Below are 17,079 nucleotides of genomic sequence, written 5' to 3'. Positions count from 1 at the left end.
CAGCAAAAATTCAGACCAGCCTGTAGGTGCTTTTTACCTTTTTTTTTTCCCCTTCCTTGCAGAAAGGCTGTAATTCACAGCTCTGGTGACTCCTGCCACGTGTCACTGCAGACTGGCAGGTTTTTTATTATGTTGTCATTTGGTTCTCCTGCAGGAGGTGGGATATTTGTACTATTTCTTTATCAAACACAAACACCGATCTCTCGGCCAACTCTTTATTATTATTATTTTTAAGATAACAGTGTACAATTCTCTTGATTTCATCACACCAGTGTTCTGCAACTGCTGATAATGTTTCTTACTGTTTGTACTTAATGAGAAGTGTCAGTGAATTAGACTGCTGCATCCATCTAAGCATGCAGTAATTGTTCCATCTTAAATGGCAGATGCCCATTTGTTTGCCTGTCCAAGGTATTACTCAAAAGAAAGAGAAGAGAGGTCAGAGACACAGAAAATGCAAAGTGATTTAAAAAATCATAAATTGCAATGCAGTCCAGGCCCAAATCCATAAATCCTGCTGCCACCACTGTGTGACAGGAGCTTGGAGAAATGGAAAACTGAGCCTTTGCTGCCCATAGGGTACACTGGGGTGGAAACGAAGAACAAGAGCTTACTTCCAAAAGAAGACATTTCCAAAAATAATTAGGGCGGCCATGTATACATACACTGGGAAATATTCTACCCATGAAAGGAAGCCAAATTCATCAATCTCAAAATAGCTATGAGTTTCATCAATTTAGAGATATGCTTTGCAGAGAAAACATGGGAGAGAAAACTGGGAACTTCAAGTCACTAATGAGGACAGTGCTGTTTTAAAGCTCTCCCCCAGCTGAAAGGGGAAGTGAAAGCAGTTCTAAAAACAGACTAAATGAAAATAAAAGCCAGACAAGGGGCATCAGGGGCAGCAATGGATATAAATTACAAAGCTGTTAAGGGACAGAGAAGGACCCACAGGAAGCGCAGCACTCATAAGAAGATAAGAAAAACAAATAGATGTTTAAATGTCATCCAACAAGTGCAGAAGTTGCAGCCCAGCACTGTGAGTGGCTGTGGCTGTGCAGAACACCAAGGCTGAGCACCACCACCCGAGTTCACCCACCCCAAGCCCCAGATCTGAACGCAGCATGCCAGGCATTCGCTGAATCCCTGGCAGCTCATTTGGAGAGCAGCTAGAATGAAGACATCTTTTTCCAGACTTTCTCTCAAAGCCTGCTGGCATGGCTAATGGCTTTAGATTTCCTCAGTACATAACATGACAGCTGAGCTTCCCACGCAACTCTCACTGAGGCAAGAGTGAGGGGGCTGAGGGCAGTGGGATGGAAGCAGCCCCTCTGCAACTGTGGCTTTGTGCCTTCTCCTCCTCCCAGCCATACCTTTAAAATGAGCTTCAGGGAAATTGGAAATGTAACTTTTAAATAAAGGCTAATTAGTCCTAGGAAAAGCAATTAGCAGCATCTGCGGGGAATTCTTCTTTGAAGGGATGTTTTACAAGCATCTTTGATCTTTTCAGTAGAACTCTAGCTTGAGCACTGCAGCAGGACTTGTACAAGAATGAAGTTTGGGACCTGCAGGGCTGGAGAGGAAGTGCTTCAGCCCACCCAGAGCCTCAGTCCCTGTTGCCCTCCAGTCCCTAGAGGATTTATCTCTGTGTAAGGCAAGGAAATCACAGCCTTGTGAAGAGAATCAGGCAGCTCCGAAGCATTTGAAGAATACAAAACCTGAGTCAGCCCGACACCAGAGCACTGCCTCTCCCAGCTCCTGACACCAGCTGCTTCCAACCAGTCAAACAGATGAGCAAGAGGCCTGATGTAAAGATGTGGAAAAGCGAAAGTAGAAAAGAAAGTCATTACTTATTTTCTGTGCCTCTGGGGTGAGCTGTGGACACTGAGCACAGGAAAACACCCTGTCACCTCACCCCCACCCTTGTGCTCAGGCCAGCAGCAGCTCTGAGGAGGGAAGGCATGCTGACCTGACTTCATCCTTTGCACTCCTGCTCAAGCATGCTTGGCCTCAGTCCTTACCAGGCTGAGCTGGGCCACCCCTGCAGCACAGAGCCAGAGCATCCTGCTGGTCCCAAAGGGAGACACAATGCAAACACAGGGGCTGGGATGACCACACTGGGTTGGTAGGCATGGGTGGATCCAGGGGAAAGAGAGGAATAATCAGATTCAGATAATCAGCACATTGGATAAGTATAAAGAAGCTAACAGTGCTGGCAAGTCTGGGGAAAGAGAAGTCTTTTATTCTCCATCTAGCTACTCTTCTAATGAAACTTTTCTCAGCTACCTCAAAAGCTTGGTTTGGGATGGCAAAATAAAAACAGCATGTCGCATTTTCAAATGTGACTTCCCAGCAAGCAGCACATCCACCCTTGCACAGATACAAGCCCTGCAATTTAGGTGGGACAAGCTCTGTCAAACCCAGCAACAAGATCCCCATTGGTCTGTATGAACTTGTTTGCTGTTTCCCCCTTTTCCTGGTACACGGAAGTGCCAGGGCATCATCCGTGCAGCAAAGCAGAAGGTGCTTTGAGAACCCTATGGAAAGCTCTCTCCTCCTGCCATGCTGCCAGTACCAAACAGGAGTTGGGAGTGCTTGTACCAATGAGCTACATGTGCCTGTGACCTAAATTCTTGGGCCTGTACTTCAATTCTGCAGTTATGCACCTTTAACAGCTTCAGTTTATTAACTTCTGTGCCGAAGCTAAAGGCAAAGCCATTCCTTTGTTAGAGCAAAGAGTTGGTGAGAGAAGCAAGAATGCTACCAGCCCTACAGGCACTCCCATAGGGGAACATGATGCTGGAAGGACCTTCTCAGACAATGGTCCACACAGAGCTTTAGAGAGGAGAGGAACAAGCAGGGAATCTTTCTCACACCCCATGCTGTGAAAATTATGAATTTGTTATCAGAGATGTGACAGGCTGGGTTAATTAAGTACACAGTAAGTGTCAGGGGAACAGAATGGGTTACTTCTCATGCAGAGTTAATACTGCAGATCCAGACTTGTCAGCAGAAGCCACAAGACACCAGGCAGCTATCAATACTTCGTCTCAGGGCAGTCAACTAATTGGCAGCCTAATTGCCAAATGACAACAAGCCCTGGCTCTGCTTCAGCCCTACCAGCCCAGGAGTCACTGCCTTCCTCAATCCTCACAAGCTGTCCCCCTCCAAAGGCATGTGCTGGCAGCAGGGTACCAGAGATAGTGCTGTCAGTGCCCACAGCGCCTGCTGCAGCTTCAGTTCTCAGCCCTCAGATCTCTGAATATCAGTTTTCCTCCCAGCCTGTGAGCGAGTGTTGAACTGGACTCATAAAGCTCAGTGGCATCACTGACTGAACACATAAGTCCTTCATAATTCAGAGGAGAACAACAGAAAATTCACATCTGTCACATGCCTTTATCCAGCCTCCCCAAAGCATGTTTCTCCATTACTTCTCCAGATGAACGATACATTGCTCCCAGCATCACTGGAGAGGGAAAGCATTTTCAATTCAAGATCATTATCAGCATAACAAAGGAAATTTTGATGTACAGCTGTGCCATCCATCTCGGCTCCTGATGGATGATGCCTGCACATGCACCTCTGATAAAGCCTCAATGCTCATAAACTTCATCTTCACGCAGACTGCAAGCTATGCAGGAAGTGACTGTGAGCCAAAGCCATGGGTGTCCTGGCACTGGGAAGGCACTGAGTGCTGGTGCCAAGTACTCAGTGCAAAGAGAAAGGAGCAACTCAAAGGCTTTAAACAGGTGAGAGAGCGGTCACCCCTGCACTCAGCTTCAGACTTACCTCATACACAACCTGCATCTTTCCAGTCCTTTTGCTGTTTCGTACAGGATACAGACAGCAGTACTGCCAAAGCATTGTTCCCAAGGGCCCTGTTGAGGGAGCAAGCACCCACAGCTCTCACCTGACCTCCCGTTCCATCTGCTACTGCAGCAATTCCCTATTAATATGAATGATGTTTCTAATGAGCACAGCTCTGTTAAGCATCTTGGCTGCAGTGCAGCAAGGCTCTAAGCAGTTAAGCAAGTGACCATTATAAACACAGATGTCTGACAGATTGCTGTTGGAGCAGGGAAATGAAGGACTGCGCAGCTGCATTTCAAACTGAACATTTCCTGTCCCAAGATATTGCTCCCTGAGATGCAGATACTGTGAGAGGGGACTGAGTATTTTTGATTTGTTTCAGACTGGAGTGTGCTAGAATTGACTGCAGGTACTTAGAAGCACATTCCAGACCATCCCTGCTCTTGGCGCAGGCAAAGCACTGCAGGAGGGCAGGGCTGGCACACCAGACACACACATTTCCAAGAATCAGCTCCTCTCACTCCCACATCTCCAATTAAAGCACGTGGCTGTTGTCAAAGAAGTTGCAACCTCTGCAGTTCACTTCATGCAGATATTCACTTATCAGCCATGACCACCTCACAGCTAACATGACTTGCAAAAATTCTCAGCAGATAGTGGCTGATTTGCATGTGCACCAATCCCATCAGAGGTACAGGAGGAAAACACCTGCTTTTCAGAAGGAAGCACTGAGCCACATGTGTTAAGCTACAGACTGAAATTAGTGGTTTTGCTCACATAGTACACAGGGCAGGACAAAAATGAGTTTTAGGCATTAGAGCAGGGAGTAGCATAACACTCAAGAACAATGCAAGCTCCACTAAAGAGACATTCCCTTTCTGGTACTCCAGTCAGCTCTCTTCCTACTTAAAATATTCCTAGCCAGCAGCATTTAAGGAAGCATTCTTTGTTTCAAAAAACCATCAATTTACTCCACTTTTATCACGTTCAACGTTCAAATAAAGTCCTGCTGAAGTTCCAGTTTGATTTACACCCACTTCCTCACAGGCTCTGCTGCACTATGCATATGACAGCTGCAAACTGCTGCATACTTGGTGACCTGTGTCCTTGGTGTGACAAGGCAGCAGAGCCCCTCTCTGCTCCCTGTCCTTCCCAGTAACTCACATCATGGCATGCACACCAGTAGCTTAGCTAGAAAGAAAAGCTCAAACTGCCATTCTGATCTTTTTTCCTGGGATGGCAGACAGGACAGGCTTCTCCACCAGCACTGCAGCCCTGCATGACACAGGGAGCTGCAACCAGCAGCCACTTCCATCGATGGGCTTGGCCAAAAGCAGAGCGTCACACCTTTGGGACATGTCTGAGCCCAGCTCTAATACCAAGAGAGGAGCTGTAAGACAGGGCAGGAAGGATTGCAGCTACCCAGAGAAATTCATCTGAAGGAGGAGTCATGGCTCTCAGTTACCACCGCTGTTACAAATCCATGCAAATACTTTAAAGACATAAGAAAATCCTGATAAGCATAGAAAATGCCAGTGCATTTAAGCTCTTTATAAAATTAAATTGTGCCTTCAATAATGCCCAAACACAAAAGGAGATGTATAAACTTCAGAAGTGTAAATCCATGAAATACCAGCAGCAGAGTAATTGACAGTAACAGCAGTGCTGTAATTGATAAACTCCCGAAGGGCACGCATGCAGGGACACAGAAAACAAATGCAGTTGGTCTCAGCCCATTTTCTGAACAGCCTTACAGGCCTTCTGTGTGCTACCACCACGTAACTGGCAGTCCCAGTCTGTTAGCAGGACTACTTCAGGCAGGTGAGGGCTGAAGGATCCCTATTTCAGCTTTAGGGGATGGACATAAAGGTGATAAGCCATTCCAAGTGAACATAATTCCTGATTTCAAGAATCTTAGAAAAACACTGCTTTCAGATTTACTATTTTGAAAGACCACAGACTCTCATTACCAGTTAAGATGTATCCCACCTCAACACCACAGTTAAAGCAGAGGACACACCTACCTCAGCATCCGAGATGGAGACTCGATTGGACTCTATCGTTGGCCTCCGCATTATACGTGGTGATGGCCCTGTGGCATAATGACCAAAACCTGGAGTGCTGCTCGATGCCAAATGACTTCCTGATGATCTTTCCTGAAGAGACAACTTCCTACTTGATAGCACAGGTCTAGCAAGAGGTCTCTTGGAAGCATGCCCACAGTGAGCATCGTCTGGTTGTTGGGAGAGCGGGAATTCATTTGTTTCCACGTCACTGCTGACTCCATTTCTTTGGATGTCTTTTACGATATCAGAAAAGACGGTGTCATTTTCTTCAGTGATGTCTTCCCCATTTTGGTCACTTCTGTCTGGGTGAACAGACACATCTATGGCCGCCACCCGCTCTGCCAGTTCAGCCTCTGTGTCTTGGAAGCCTGTGTCACTGTCTTCAGCCACAACATCTGTTGGAGAGTCCTCCATCACTGCGTGCTGCCCACAGAGTCTCAGATGGGACTGCAGAGAGCTGGAATGCTAGCACTCACAGAGAGAGTGTGGCATGACTGAACGTCTCCTCAAAAGCTCTAGAAGGAAACACAAAGAGAGGTGAGTGGCAATGTCCACTCAGCACAACATAATCAAGACACTCACCTTTGACTCCTTTCATCCAGAAAGGAAATGAAGACAAAACTCTGGCAGCCTGTCAACAAACAGCAAGCAGCCACCCAGAAGAAAAGGCAGCACCAAACATAAGCTAGATACAAAATTTATACCAGTGATAAAGATGAGATTATATCTGTGCGCAAGAAGTAACACAGATAAAGGGAACTTCACTTTCTGCAGTTAGAGTGAAAGTCAGCCTAAGTTCACAAGGAAGTGAAGAAGCATGGCTTCTCTACAATCAAGGGTTAAGGGTCAAACTTTCGGCCTCTTGAATTCTTATTTGCAGGGAAGAACTTCCTGTATCCAAACCCAACTGCAGAACAACAAACCCACAGCCATTCAGGACTCCGCAGTAGGCTCTTGGTCACCCTGTATGGCCCCACAGAGTACCACTGAACAGCTTGGAAGCCAAGCTATGGCCAGTGACTTGCTGCTGTTTAAGCAACTTATTCAACAGCAAAGGAAGAGTTTAAGAATGAGTTGTTCTCTGGGGCTTCCTCTGGACTCCCATGGTTCCAGCCTATGTGAAATCATGCATCATCCTCATTGCCCACCATGTACAAAAGCTACACTGAGTTGCAAATCAACAAGGCTTAATGATTATCAGCATGTAGGAATTGGCTTTTCCTTTGGAAAAGATCTACGAAATGAAAATGTAACACAAAGCTATAACTGCTGAATAAAATTCACTGTTTCCTGCATGCTAATTTCAGTCTCAATTTGAACCAGAGAGTTCAGTCTTCCCAGTGTGGTCCAGAGCAGGAAATGATCCTCTGCAGCACGTCTGTCAACCCTTAATCACTTCTAAAGATGTGCTGCTGCCAGATGCATCATTTGATCACTGTTTTTGGGGAGAATCTAAAGAGCATTAGTCACAGAATCCTGGATTACATCCAGAGAACTACACTTTACTGTAGGCTTAACATGGAGATATTGCAACCTTTGGCTCTCTACATGCAAAGCAACCACGGAAGCTGGATGTCACTCACAACGCCTTGTTTTCATGGTCACTACACTTAATTTACAGGAGGAACAGGTGGGCTGAGCGAGTTCAAAAAGCCCCATCCAGCCACCAGCCTGGGAACACAGGTGACTTCCCCAAGAAGCATGGAGCAAAGGTCGAGCCTGGCCTTTGAAGCTTCCCAGAGATGCTCAGTGAAACTGCAGCCGAATGCGGCTGCGAAGAGGAACAACCTGCAGGACTGCTGCAGAAGCACAGCAGACAAAGATAAGCAAACCTTTTATGTCAGTAGGGAAACCTGAGAAAGATCTGGATGGCAGATTTAACCCTAGGTTACAGGCCAACCACAGGGAAAGCATGCCGTGCACTGAATGTCACAGGAAGGCAACATCCAAATCCAACACATCCTTCACCACAGGCCCGCTGTTCACCTCCTTCCCCTCCCTGGTATAACCTTCCCCCATCTCCTGCCTTTCCTGCAGGCATGTTTGAAATAAACTGACAGAAACGTCAGTCACTCAGAACAGTAATGAAATGATGAAATCAACTTTAAAAGCTTCTATTAAAACTATATTTAAACCCTTCAATCCCAAAGCACAGATCCCTTCTAGAGCAGGAGGCAGGCAGTAGGGGTGACTTGCAGCAGCAGGGGAAGGGGTGCAGGGCTCCAGCACAAAGCCACAGGCAAACCAGCACTACACCCCCTTTGCCAGACCTCCCTGCTCTCTCTAACCCCACTTTGTTCACCTACAGCTCCCATTATTAAGCCTCGCTAGTTTGTCTTTAATAACAAGCTTCACTGTGGAGAGCCAGCTGCAGCCTGGAGCTGGCTCAGCAATGAACCCTGTCCCCTGAAGTGCATTTGCATGAAACCTGTGGAGGATTTGTTGTCTGCAACACAGGCAGGGTTTACTCTTTCAAAGCTTCTTCCGACTTAGGAACATCAGGTTACAGCCCGTGGCTGCCCCATTCCCTCCAAAGCTGCTTTCCTCCAAAGCTGCAGCACAACTCCAGGGCTGGGCTGCAACTCCTACCCTCTTCAAACACTCTAGCTTCAAAGAGACAGAAGATTTTAACAGGATGGACTCACTGAAAGACTAACTGAAGGGTGCAGCCCACATCTGTTTGCCTCCAGAAGATTTACACTGAAGCGTTAACACTTATGGTTAATTCACATCTTCACCAAAAAAACAAAAGCCACCAACAAAATGCATACATGGTTCACCACATCAAAACAAATCCATATGGCATCAATGCTGCTGGAAGTATTAAAAAACAGCAGAACTTTAAATAACTGTTCATTTTTACAGTCAGGCTTGTTTTGGATTGTGCTGTTCTAAAGGATTCCTTTTCACAATTAAACCTCCCTAAAGTATTTCAAAAAAGCCATATTTTCCGACTAAGCAAATCAATTACACACTGAGCAATCTCACAGTTTGCAGAAAACTCAGGAAAAAAGACAATTACTTATTTCTACCAGGCAAAATCAACGGTGGATTTGCACAGTTGGTCAGGCTGCAACACATCTGCACCTCGTTGCAGCAGGAAATGCCAGTGAAACACACACCACAACTACCTCCTTAGAGCTCCTGCTGCAGCTCTGTGTCTGAGGCTCCTCTCAGGCTCACCGCTCTGATCCCAAACAACACCGACCACCTGCTGCAGATCAGAAGATTCTGCTGCAGACAGGAACTAAAGCTGCAAACAAGCTTATATGAGCAGAATTAATTTACTTACACATATCTTATTTACCATTCTTCCCTTTAGCTATTCCTCTCCTGCAGGGAGACTGCGACTTCACTGGTGTTTTCTGCAGTCTATTTATCAAATAGCTGCACACATTTCCCAGATAGGCAGCGAGCAGAGCGTGGCAGAAAATATGTTTTTAAAAGGAGTGTGATTCTGGAAAAAATCTCTATGTATTGTAAGAGAGATGGGTGAACTTAATTTTGCTACACCATAAAGTATTTCAAAGCACTGTCTGAAAAATAGAAATTGTAAACATAGTTTACTGCTTGGTCCTTCCATACGGCTAAGTAAAAACGTTGTTACAGAAAGGACCAGGAGGTTACAAGGCCCTGGGCTCAGCACATCCAGCTTCATTTCCTGACTTTGCCACAGGCTGCCCAGAAAAATGACTTTACAGCTTCATCTGTCACAGTTTCCAAGTTAAAATTATTATACCGCCCTCAGCCCACCTCATCCCACTTCCCCTTTTTTGTCTCTGAGAATGTATTTGCCCTGTGCAAAGGAAATAAGGAGCCTTTGTAGTAAAACAGATCACAGTGAAGCATAGCTACAACAAGCATTTGCAAGCAAAGCATTCAGGCAGCAATTTAGCTACTGCTCAGTGCTGGAGATCTCTTCAAATGCCTGAGGTTGGTGTCCTCTGTGCCAGCTTGGGAACTGGCCGGGACGCCTGTGTGTCCCCATTTGAAGGCCAGCTCTATTTGGTGCCTTTTCATCTCACAAGACCCACAGGCTCTTCCACATAGAGAGTTTCCAAAGCTCATGGGCCATTTAGTCTGCTCCTTTAATATACAACAGCAAGATCAGGAATCAGGACAAGTTTTCTAAGCAGTGCAGATAGCTGTGTGCTGGGACAGGCCACCTGCAAGGCGATGGCATCTCCATGACCTGCATCTTTCAGGTCAGTACCCAACACTGCCAGGCCTTCAGCCCTACCCTGGGCCACAGTTGGCTGCACAGGCTCTCGTGGCTCCAGCCAGCCCTACCTTGTGCTGCATTTCCCTTCAGATATTCCCCCACAGCAGTGCAGGATTAATAACCTGCTCTGGCTGCTGTCAATTAGAGCCAGAAACTCCCCTTAAGGAGAGAAGCAGCAAGTCCTAGACTGGGCTGCCAAGTCCTGAACAGCTCCTCAAATGACATGTTTGAAATATTAGGTCAGTAAGTTCCTTGCAGAGCTTGAGCTGTCTCTCCACACCAAAGAACACAGCCTGTGACTATTTCCATACTGGAGTCCCCCCTGCATTCCCTTTTCTGCATCTGGGTCTGCAGGACCTACCTGAGCAAAGCCCACTACCCTGATACCAGGGAGATGCTCCACAAACACCACCCTGATGCCATCGGCCTCTCACACCCGGACAAGGCCCACGCCCAGAGTCCAAGCAGCTGGCTCAGACACCTTCAGCCCATAGAAGCTGAAGGTGAACTCAGTCTGAGTTGCCATGAGCCCCTCTTGAGGCATACAAGTCCCCAGTGGGTTGTTTCACATGCTTCTCTGTACCTGAGAGAACCACCTTCAGGCACCCACTGGCTGAATGGTGCTTCAGATGGAGCACCCAACTGCTATGAGGAGACACAGCTCTGTGAAGGCAAAAAAAAAAAAAAAAAGTAAATCTCTGCAACCCTTGCAGAGGTAATCAAGACAGATGGATACCAGACCAGCCACTCAGACTACGTCCCCACTGGGAAAAGGGTAAGCTGCTATCAGTACAGACTCCCAGCCAGAACCAGGAGACAGCACTACAACCCAAATAATAAATAAGAACACAATGTTTGTGCTTTTTACATACGTGCCATGCACGTGCCTCATTCTGTGCCTTTCAAGGCTCTTGTGTCACAGCACAGACAATCATATCTTGCTGAGAATCCACTCAATCCTGCTATAATAATTCTAGTCTATTTTCCTCTTCTCTCCACAATTCTTGGCAGTGAGCCTGGTTGTTGTGCCACAGCTGAAAATTAGATCATAAAAGAGAGGAGCTTTGATTACTTCTGTGAAGCTCGTAGCACAGCTTCAAATGTAACTGCTGAATGACAAAAAAAAAAGCCAGCACAGTATTTCTGCAATTCAAGTGTTGCGTGAGAAATCTGAGAGGTGAGGTTCAGGCACCTGCCCTGCCACATTTCCCAAATGACAAACAAACATCTCCTGGCTGCATTCCTTCCTCTGGAAAACCCATCACCTCCACGTCCTTTGTGTTAGTGCCTGTGTGTCTTAACAAGGCAGGGTGTTTCCAAAAGGCATTTTAGCATCAGTTCAGCCCCGGAGCTACAAATGATGAGAATGACACACTGCTCCATCCCTGACCTTCTCTTCTTCGCTTCAGCAAAGGAGACAACTCTGCTGCTTCTCTGTTCCTGGCGCAAGGTACGTATGCAGACATCAGACAGCAGGATTGAGCTCAGCAGCAGCTTCCTGATACTATATTAAAAATATGCCTTTGGGCCAGGAGCACAATGATATCAGTGTTGGAGTAATTAGCAGCACATTTTAACTGTGTTTTGAAACTAAATACGATGCTGAACTAAAAGCTCCAGTCTACCAGCCACAGCATGAGAGATAACAACCACCTCATGCACAGGGTACTGAGCTCAGGAAGTTTTACAAAAGATTTTCCCAACTGCATTATATTTCATCACTCCATGCTCTAATTATATGATTCAATAAATTTGCATAAGCAGATGCAATTACACTAATTGCATATATAAGCAATAATCAACCAAAAATTACTCTGAAGACAAAGTTTCTACTTAAGGAAATTCCTGTAGCAAGAAACATTTAGGAGTGCCAAATTCATCTAAGCGTGATATCAGAACACGAAACAATCCAGATAATGCTGGTAAAATAGGAGCCAAGGACATGACTTTACTGGGTGCAGCAATACTTTCACATTTCAACCATGGCATTGTTGGGAACAGCACTAAGAAATCACAGAGGACTCAAGCCATTCTACATTCTGGCCATGCTGTAAGCATTTTCATGCAGCAGGTTTCATGCTGTGTTTTGTAGCAGACAGAGGTTCAGCAACACTGGTTATCAGACTGATTCTGGACTGTATTTGTTTCTGCTTGAGTCTTTTAAAGCTGTTTATCAGTGTAGGAGCATTAAAAGTGGTTTTATTTTGCAAGTTACAGCCAAGAAGATGCAGGGAATGGTCAATGAGTGACTCAGCCCACACAGCTGCAGAATAAATACTTCCACTCACCATCTCTGTAGCATCCCCAGAGTGACCTGGCACATCCCAACACCCACACCATCCCTGCAGACAACCTGAGCTCAGATTATAACAAATCCCACTTGTCCTTGTGACAAGTGACATAAAAGACTTGCAGGGAAAGGATCCTAGCTGCTGAACCAGGCTGATGTTAGCCACAGACACTGTGGCTACGAAGGATGGAGGTGGCAGTGTGGGAGAAGAGCAACGAGTCTGGTTACAATGGATGACCAAGCAGATGTCCCAGCACATCTGTGACCACATGGGATTGTTTGCCTTACCACCAAAAGACCCTGCAGACATCAGGATGGAAGAATTGGACTTCATTTTATAGGCACACAGTCTGAAGAATATGTGAACCACTCACAGAGCTTGATATCGGAGGAGACCTGGCTTCCAAAGCTGCTCCTGTGCACGCTCCTGTCCGGCACTCAACCAACACTGACCTGCACATCAGAACCTGCACACCCCAATCCTTTCTTCCATTCTTCCAAAAGCCATAAAAGCACAGGATGAAGGGTTAATGCAGAATTTGTGCAACAAAGGACAGGACTCTTGGAGCTGAAGCTGAGCAGGGAGGAGGAAGTGTCATTGTTATTGCCACTTGCTCAGCTGGGAGGCAGCATGATTCCCTGGTGAGGGGGCAGCAGTGGCAGGGAGCACAGCTTGCTGGAGGTGGCATTTAAACAGCCAGAGAGGGGTTGCTTCAAAAAGTTAACCAAGAATGTCCAACTATATGAAGTTTGGAAGAGTTGGGTTATTTTAAAATTATTAATGAACAAGGCAGTAGCCAGACCGAATTGATTCATGAGCAAAATAACTACCTCAGTTAGGGAGTCTTAAATATTTAGGGTCTTCATTCCAATAATGACTTTTCAAATGTCTCTTCCCTGTGAAGGTAAATGGCAGGTTAAAGAAAGAAGCTGTTCTACGGGAAAGAATTAGACTTAGATGAGCCATCTGCTGCTGCAATCCATGATGATATTTCAAAACTGCCACAGAGGAAGATGCAGTGAAGCTGAAATGAAGAATTCAAGAGGAGCTGAACAGCAGATCAGTCTCCACAGGTGAGTTCTACCTCTCTACAATGGCAAAATCCTCTTTGATCTCATGGAAGCAGAACCGAGCACAAAACAAACCTGTCTCTAAAACCCTGCAATTGCTAAAAGTGCTTTTGGGTGACTGTGCAGCAAAGCAGGACACAGCTCTTCAAAATGGACCCAGGGCATGAGCAAGCAAACTATGGAAAGCATTTCACATAGCATGGAGAGAAAGGAAGGAGGGGAATAAGAGAAACAGAATGAAAAATGGAGTTCTCTTTATTGCAGCTTGTGTATATTGCTTCTTGATTGACTGCACTGAGATGAATCCAGATGTCTTCTTTCTATATCCTCCCCTGAGGCATTTAGACACATGGAGAATAATATCTCCTGGAGCCTTCTCTTTTCCAGGCTGAACAATCACAGCTGTCTCATCTCCTCCTCACCCAAGCCTACAACCCACCTTTGTGTCCTTTCACTGCACAACAGGCCCATGTTTTCTCTCTCTCTTTGTCTGTCTTGTGCACCCAACAGCTATTTGCAGGAAGTGCACTCATCTCAGTATACTGTTTGGGCCCTCATTTACAGCAACACTGGGTAAAAATCCAGCTTTTGAGGGCATATATAGGTCCCATACACCAGAGCAGAAGTGATCCATGTCCCCTGGACTATGTAACAAAGCAGCAGATTATCCCACAGCAAAGATCCCCCCACTCTTATCGTTGCCAACTGGAAAGGCATGGGACGAGCACTGCAGGGAAATTTTCTTGCCAGGCTTGAGTTTCCTCTTTCCAGTGAGCTGTCAAGTTTGGCTAGATCTCTTTTCAGATAAAAAAAATGCATAAATATGCATAAATAAGTTGTTGTGCAAGCAAAGTAACCAAGGTAGCTTGCTTGCCTCTAGGCCGTTCTCTCATCTCAATGGATGCCAAGGTCAGGGAGCATATGCCCATGAGGGCACCTGATGGGACTGGAGCCTTCTTCCAGCCCTCTTCTCTACCTGCTACTAACATTCACCACATCTTCAGGAATCTCAAATCCACCAAGGTTCCTCCTCTATCCAACTGAATTGAGAAGCTGCAGAAAAAAGGAGCAAGAGAAAAAGAACATACCACTCTCCTCACACCAGTGTGTGTGTACAGAGTCTTGTTAAAAAAAAAACAAACAAGTTAAGCTGCATTGCTTTGATTTCTTTTGCCTCAAACCTGCTCCAGTTACAAGCAAACCAGAGGGTTTCCTAACCACAAATGCCAGCTCAGCTGCAACTGTATTTCTATCGGAATTCCCCTGCCTGGAACAGATTCTGTAGTAAGGCCCTGTGAGTCTGAGCAGTATTCTGTTTCCTTGGCTGAGCCTGCAATGTACACTGGTGAAATAAACAAACAGGAAGGAGGGAAGAAACAACCCAAGAGTGAGCAGATAGGCTTCTTTTCCAAAAGCGGTGTCTGAGCTCACCACTGCATGCTGGCACCCAGCACAGACAGCCTGCACGCTTCCAGGCTGCTTCCTTCTTCCTCTTTAATTTATTGCTTTCTGCAGTCCATTTCCCAGGCTCAGCTGAGGAGGTGGGTGCCTGCCTGCCTCCTCCCCCATCAACATCTTGCTGTACCAACTGCCATGGCTTACTCTGCTTTCGAGATGCTCATGAATGCTCAGACTTCCTAGTGCTGCACAATATGGAGGAATTTAATTATATAAAAGCAAATCATCCCAGAACAACACTGGTGTCATTTAGGAACAGCAAAGTGGAACTGGGGAAAGTGCACATAAAGTGTACATACCAACACAGCAGCCAAGTAACTCAGCATCCAGTATGTTTGCCAGCCCCACATCTTCCAGCACAGACAACCACTGAAGTTAGTGCTGTTTCAAAAGCATCCACAATAAACTGAAAAAGCCACCAGACAGAACAAGTTCACATTTTTACATGCTGGTCTTAAGAGGTTTATCTTCCTCTCAGCTAAGGAAAAAGCTTTCAGCTTTGAGAGATCTGAAGGAATACTGAATGGCTCAGTTCTGTGAGAAAATCTGCACTGGAAAGTCTTTCTAGACTTTTAAGAACATAACTTTCCAGCTGTTCTAGGATCACCAATCGCCAATAAAAATGTACAGCAGTGAACACAATAGGTTTTCTTCTTCCCAGCAGTTCAAATGTGAGTGGAGATTTCTATTCAAGATGATCTCTTTGAAGTTTTTACTTAGGGGAATTATCCCAACAAATATCTCCCATTGTCCATGGCCTGAAGGCCTCCAGCCCTCTACATCTGCATGACCCAAAGTAAGAGATCAGGCAATGGAGAACCACGCAGAGCAAGACAGAAACAATGACAGCTATAAGACAGCTGGACTTCAAATTCAGAGCTCAGGTTTTTTTCCTGTACTTCCACACAAGCAACTCCCATCTTGTGATAATCCTCACATCTTTAGAAAGCCCAGGACTTGAAAACATGGCCTCAGTTCACCTGTGCAAAATCAAAGGCAGAAGTGGAGAGGCGAACAGGTTCCAGGGATCAGACAGCAGAGATCCCACAGGAGTCACAACCAGGTAACCTCCATGGCAGCTACCACTGATAGAGCACACAGCCCACACTGCTGGAAATTTAAAGGGTAGCAGGTTTCTCAATTCCTTTGAAGCCTTCAGCTTTGGCTCTTTAAGTCAAACGCACTTTCAAAACCCCAAGGTCGATGACTGGAGATTATCCAGTGAGGCACAAAGCGAGCTGCTCAGCAGAAAGCCATTCTTTCGGGTCCCTGCAATGCCATTCCAGGAATGTAGGCTTTCACCAGAGCACAAAAAAGGCCTTGAAACACCAAAGTACCAATGAAATTTTCCATGGGCAGCTTCATATGGAAAAAGGAGTGTGAAAATGCCACCTGGGACACCTAATTCACCCCTCAGTGATTCTGGTTCTGCACAGCAAGCCCAAGACTGACGACAGCTGCAGCTGGGGTGCCAGCAGCCTTGGGACACCAAAGCACCATCCCCATTTTCTGTGGCTCAGGACAAGCACCACAAGCTATATCCAACCAGCCAGATCCTTTCTAAAGATCTGAATCCATCCCTCAGCACCATCAACTCCACAGATTTGCAGCAGGAAGAACAGCAGAAAGCACATTTTTGGCTATCAAATAAGCAGGTAGCAGAGAAGGGCATGGAATAAAGCTGCTTGTACAGAGACGCTCCTTTCTGAGAGGAGCTTTTGACAGCAGCTTCCTCCACTTGCTGGGCCAACACAGCCATTCTTGTTCTCTATAGAGCTCAGCAGCCTGAATGCCTGATCCCTTCTGCAAATTACCTCAAGCATGAAGCTGGGTTCAGGAAAGCCTGAGACACTTCCAGGCTCTCAGGAGCCTCCACCACAGACACCCTGAGACAAAAGTCAGGGAAGCTCTTAGCCCTCTTGCTAGCAGCTGGAAGGAGAAGACGCCTTGCTCCACAGCCCAGGCACTGCTCCTGGCTAAAGAGTCACGCTGAGTTACAGAGGAATTGCCACCACAGGAAAAGCAGGGCCAGAGCTGACAGCGATGGCAAAATGCAAGGAGCTTTCTTTTTGCAGAGTTGAAATCTTCCTTCTGGGGCCATCATCTCACGCAAGCAGCAGGCAAAGCTAAAGAACAACACCCTGAAAGCTCCATGAGCCAGC

The 17,079-nt window shown here is 46.2% G+C and overlaps 1 protein-coding gene across 1 annotated transcript in view; it reads right to left on the bottom strand.

Moving 5' to 3' along the window:
- Nucleotides 1-6,290, bottom strand: part of CAMKK1 (calcium/calmodulin dependent protein kinase kinase 1) — a gene marked incomplete at both ends in the record, with an annotated part of 44,363 nt that extends 38,073 nt beyond the window's left edge. Inside the window, one exon of the mRNA XM_079545267.1 lies at nucleotides 5,835-6,290. Coding sequence (XP_079401393.1) covers nucleotides 5,835-6,290 — 456 coding nt within the window. The remainder of the gene's footprint in view (nucleotides 1-5,834) is intronic.
- Nucleotides 6,291-17,079: the final 10,789 nt, after the last annotated feature.

The sequence above is a fragment of the Tetrao urogallus genome, assembly GCF_951394365.1.
Source record: "Tetrao urogallus genome assembly, chromosome: 20".
Taxonomy (NCBI): domain Eukaryota; kingdom Metazoa; phylum Chordata; class Aves; order Galliformes; family Phasianidae; genus Tetrao; species Tetrao urogallus.
Note: the sequence above shows the minus strand (reverse complement) of the source record. Positions and strands in the feature narration are given on the sequence as shown.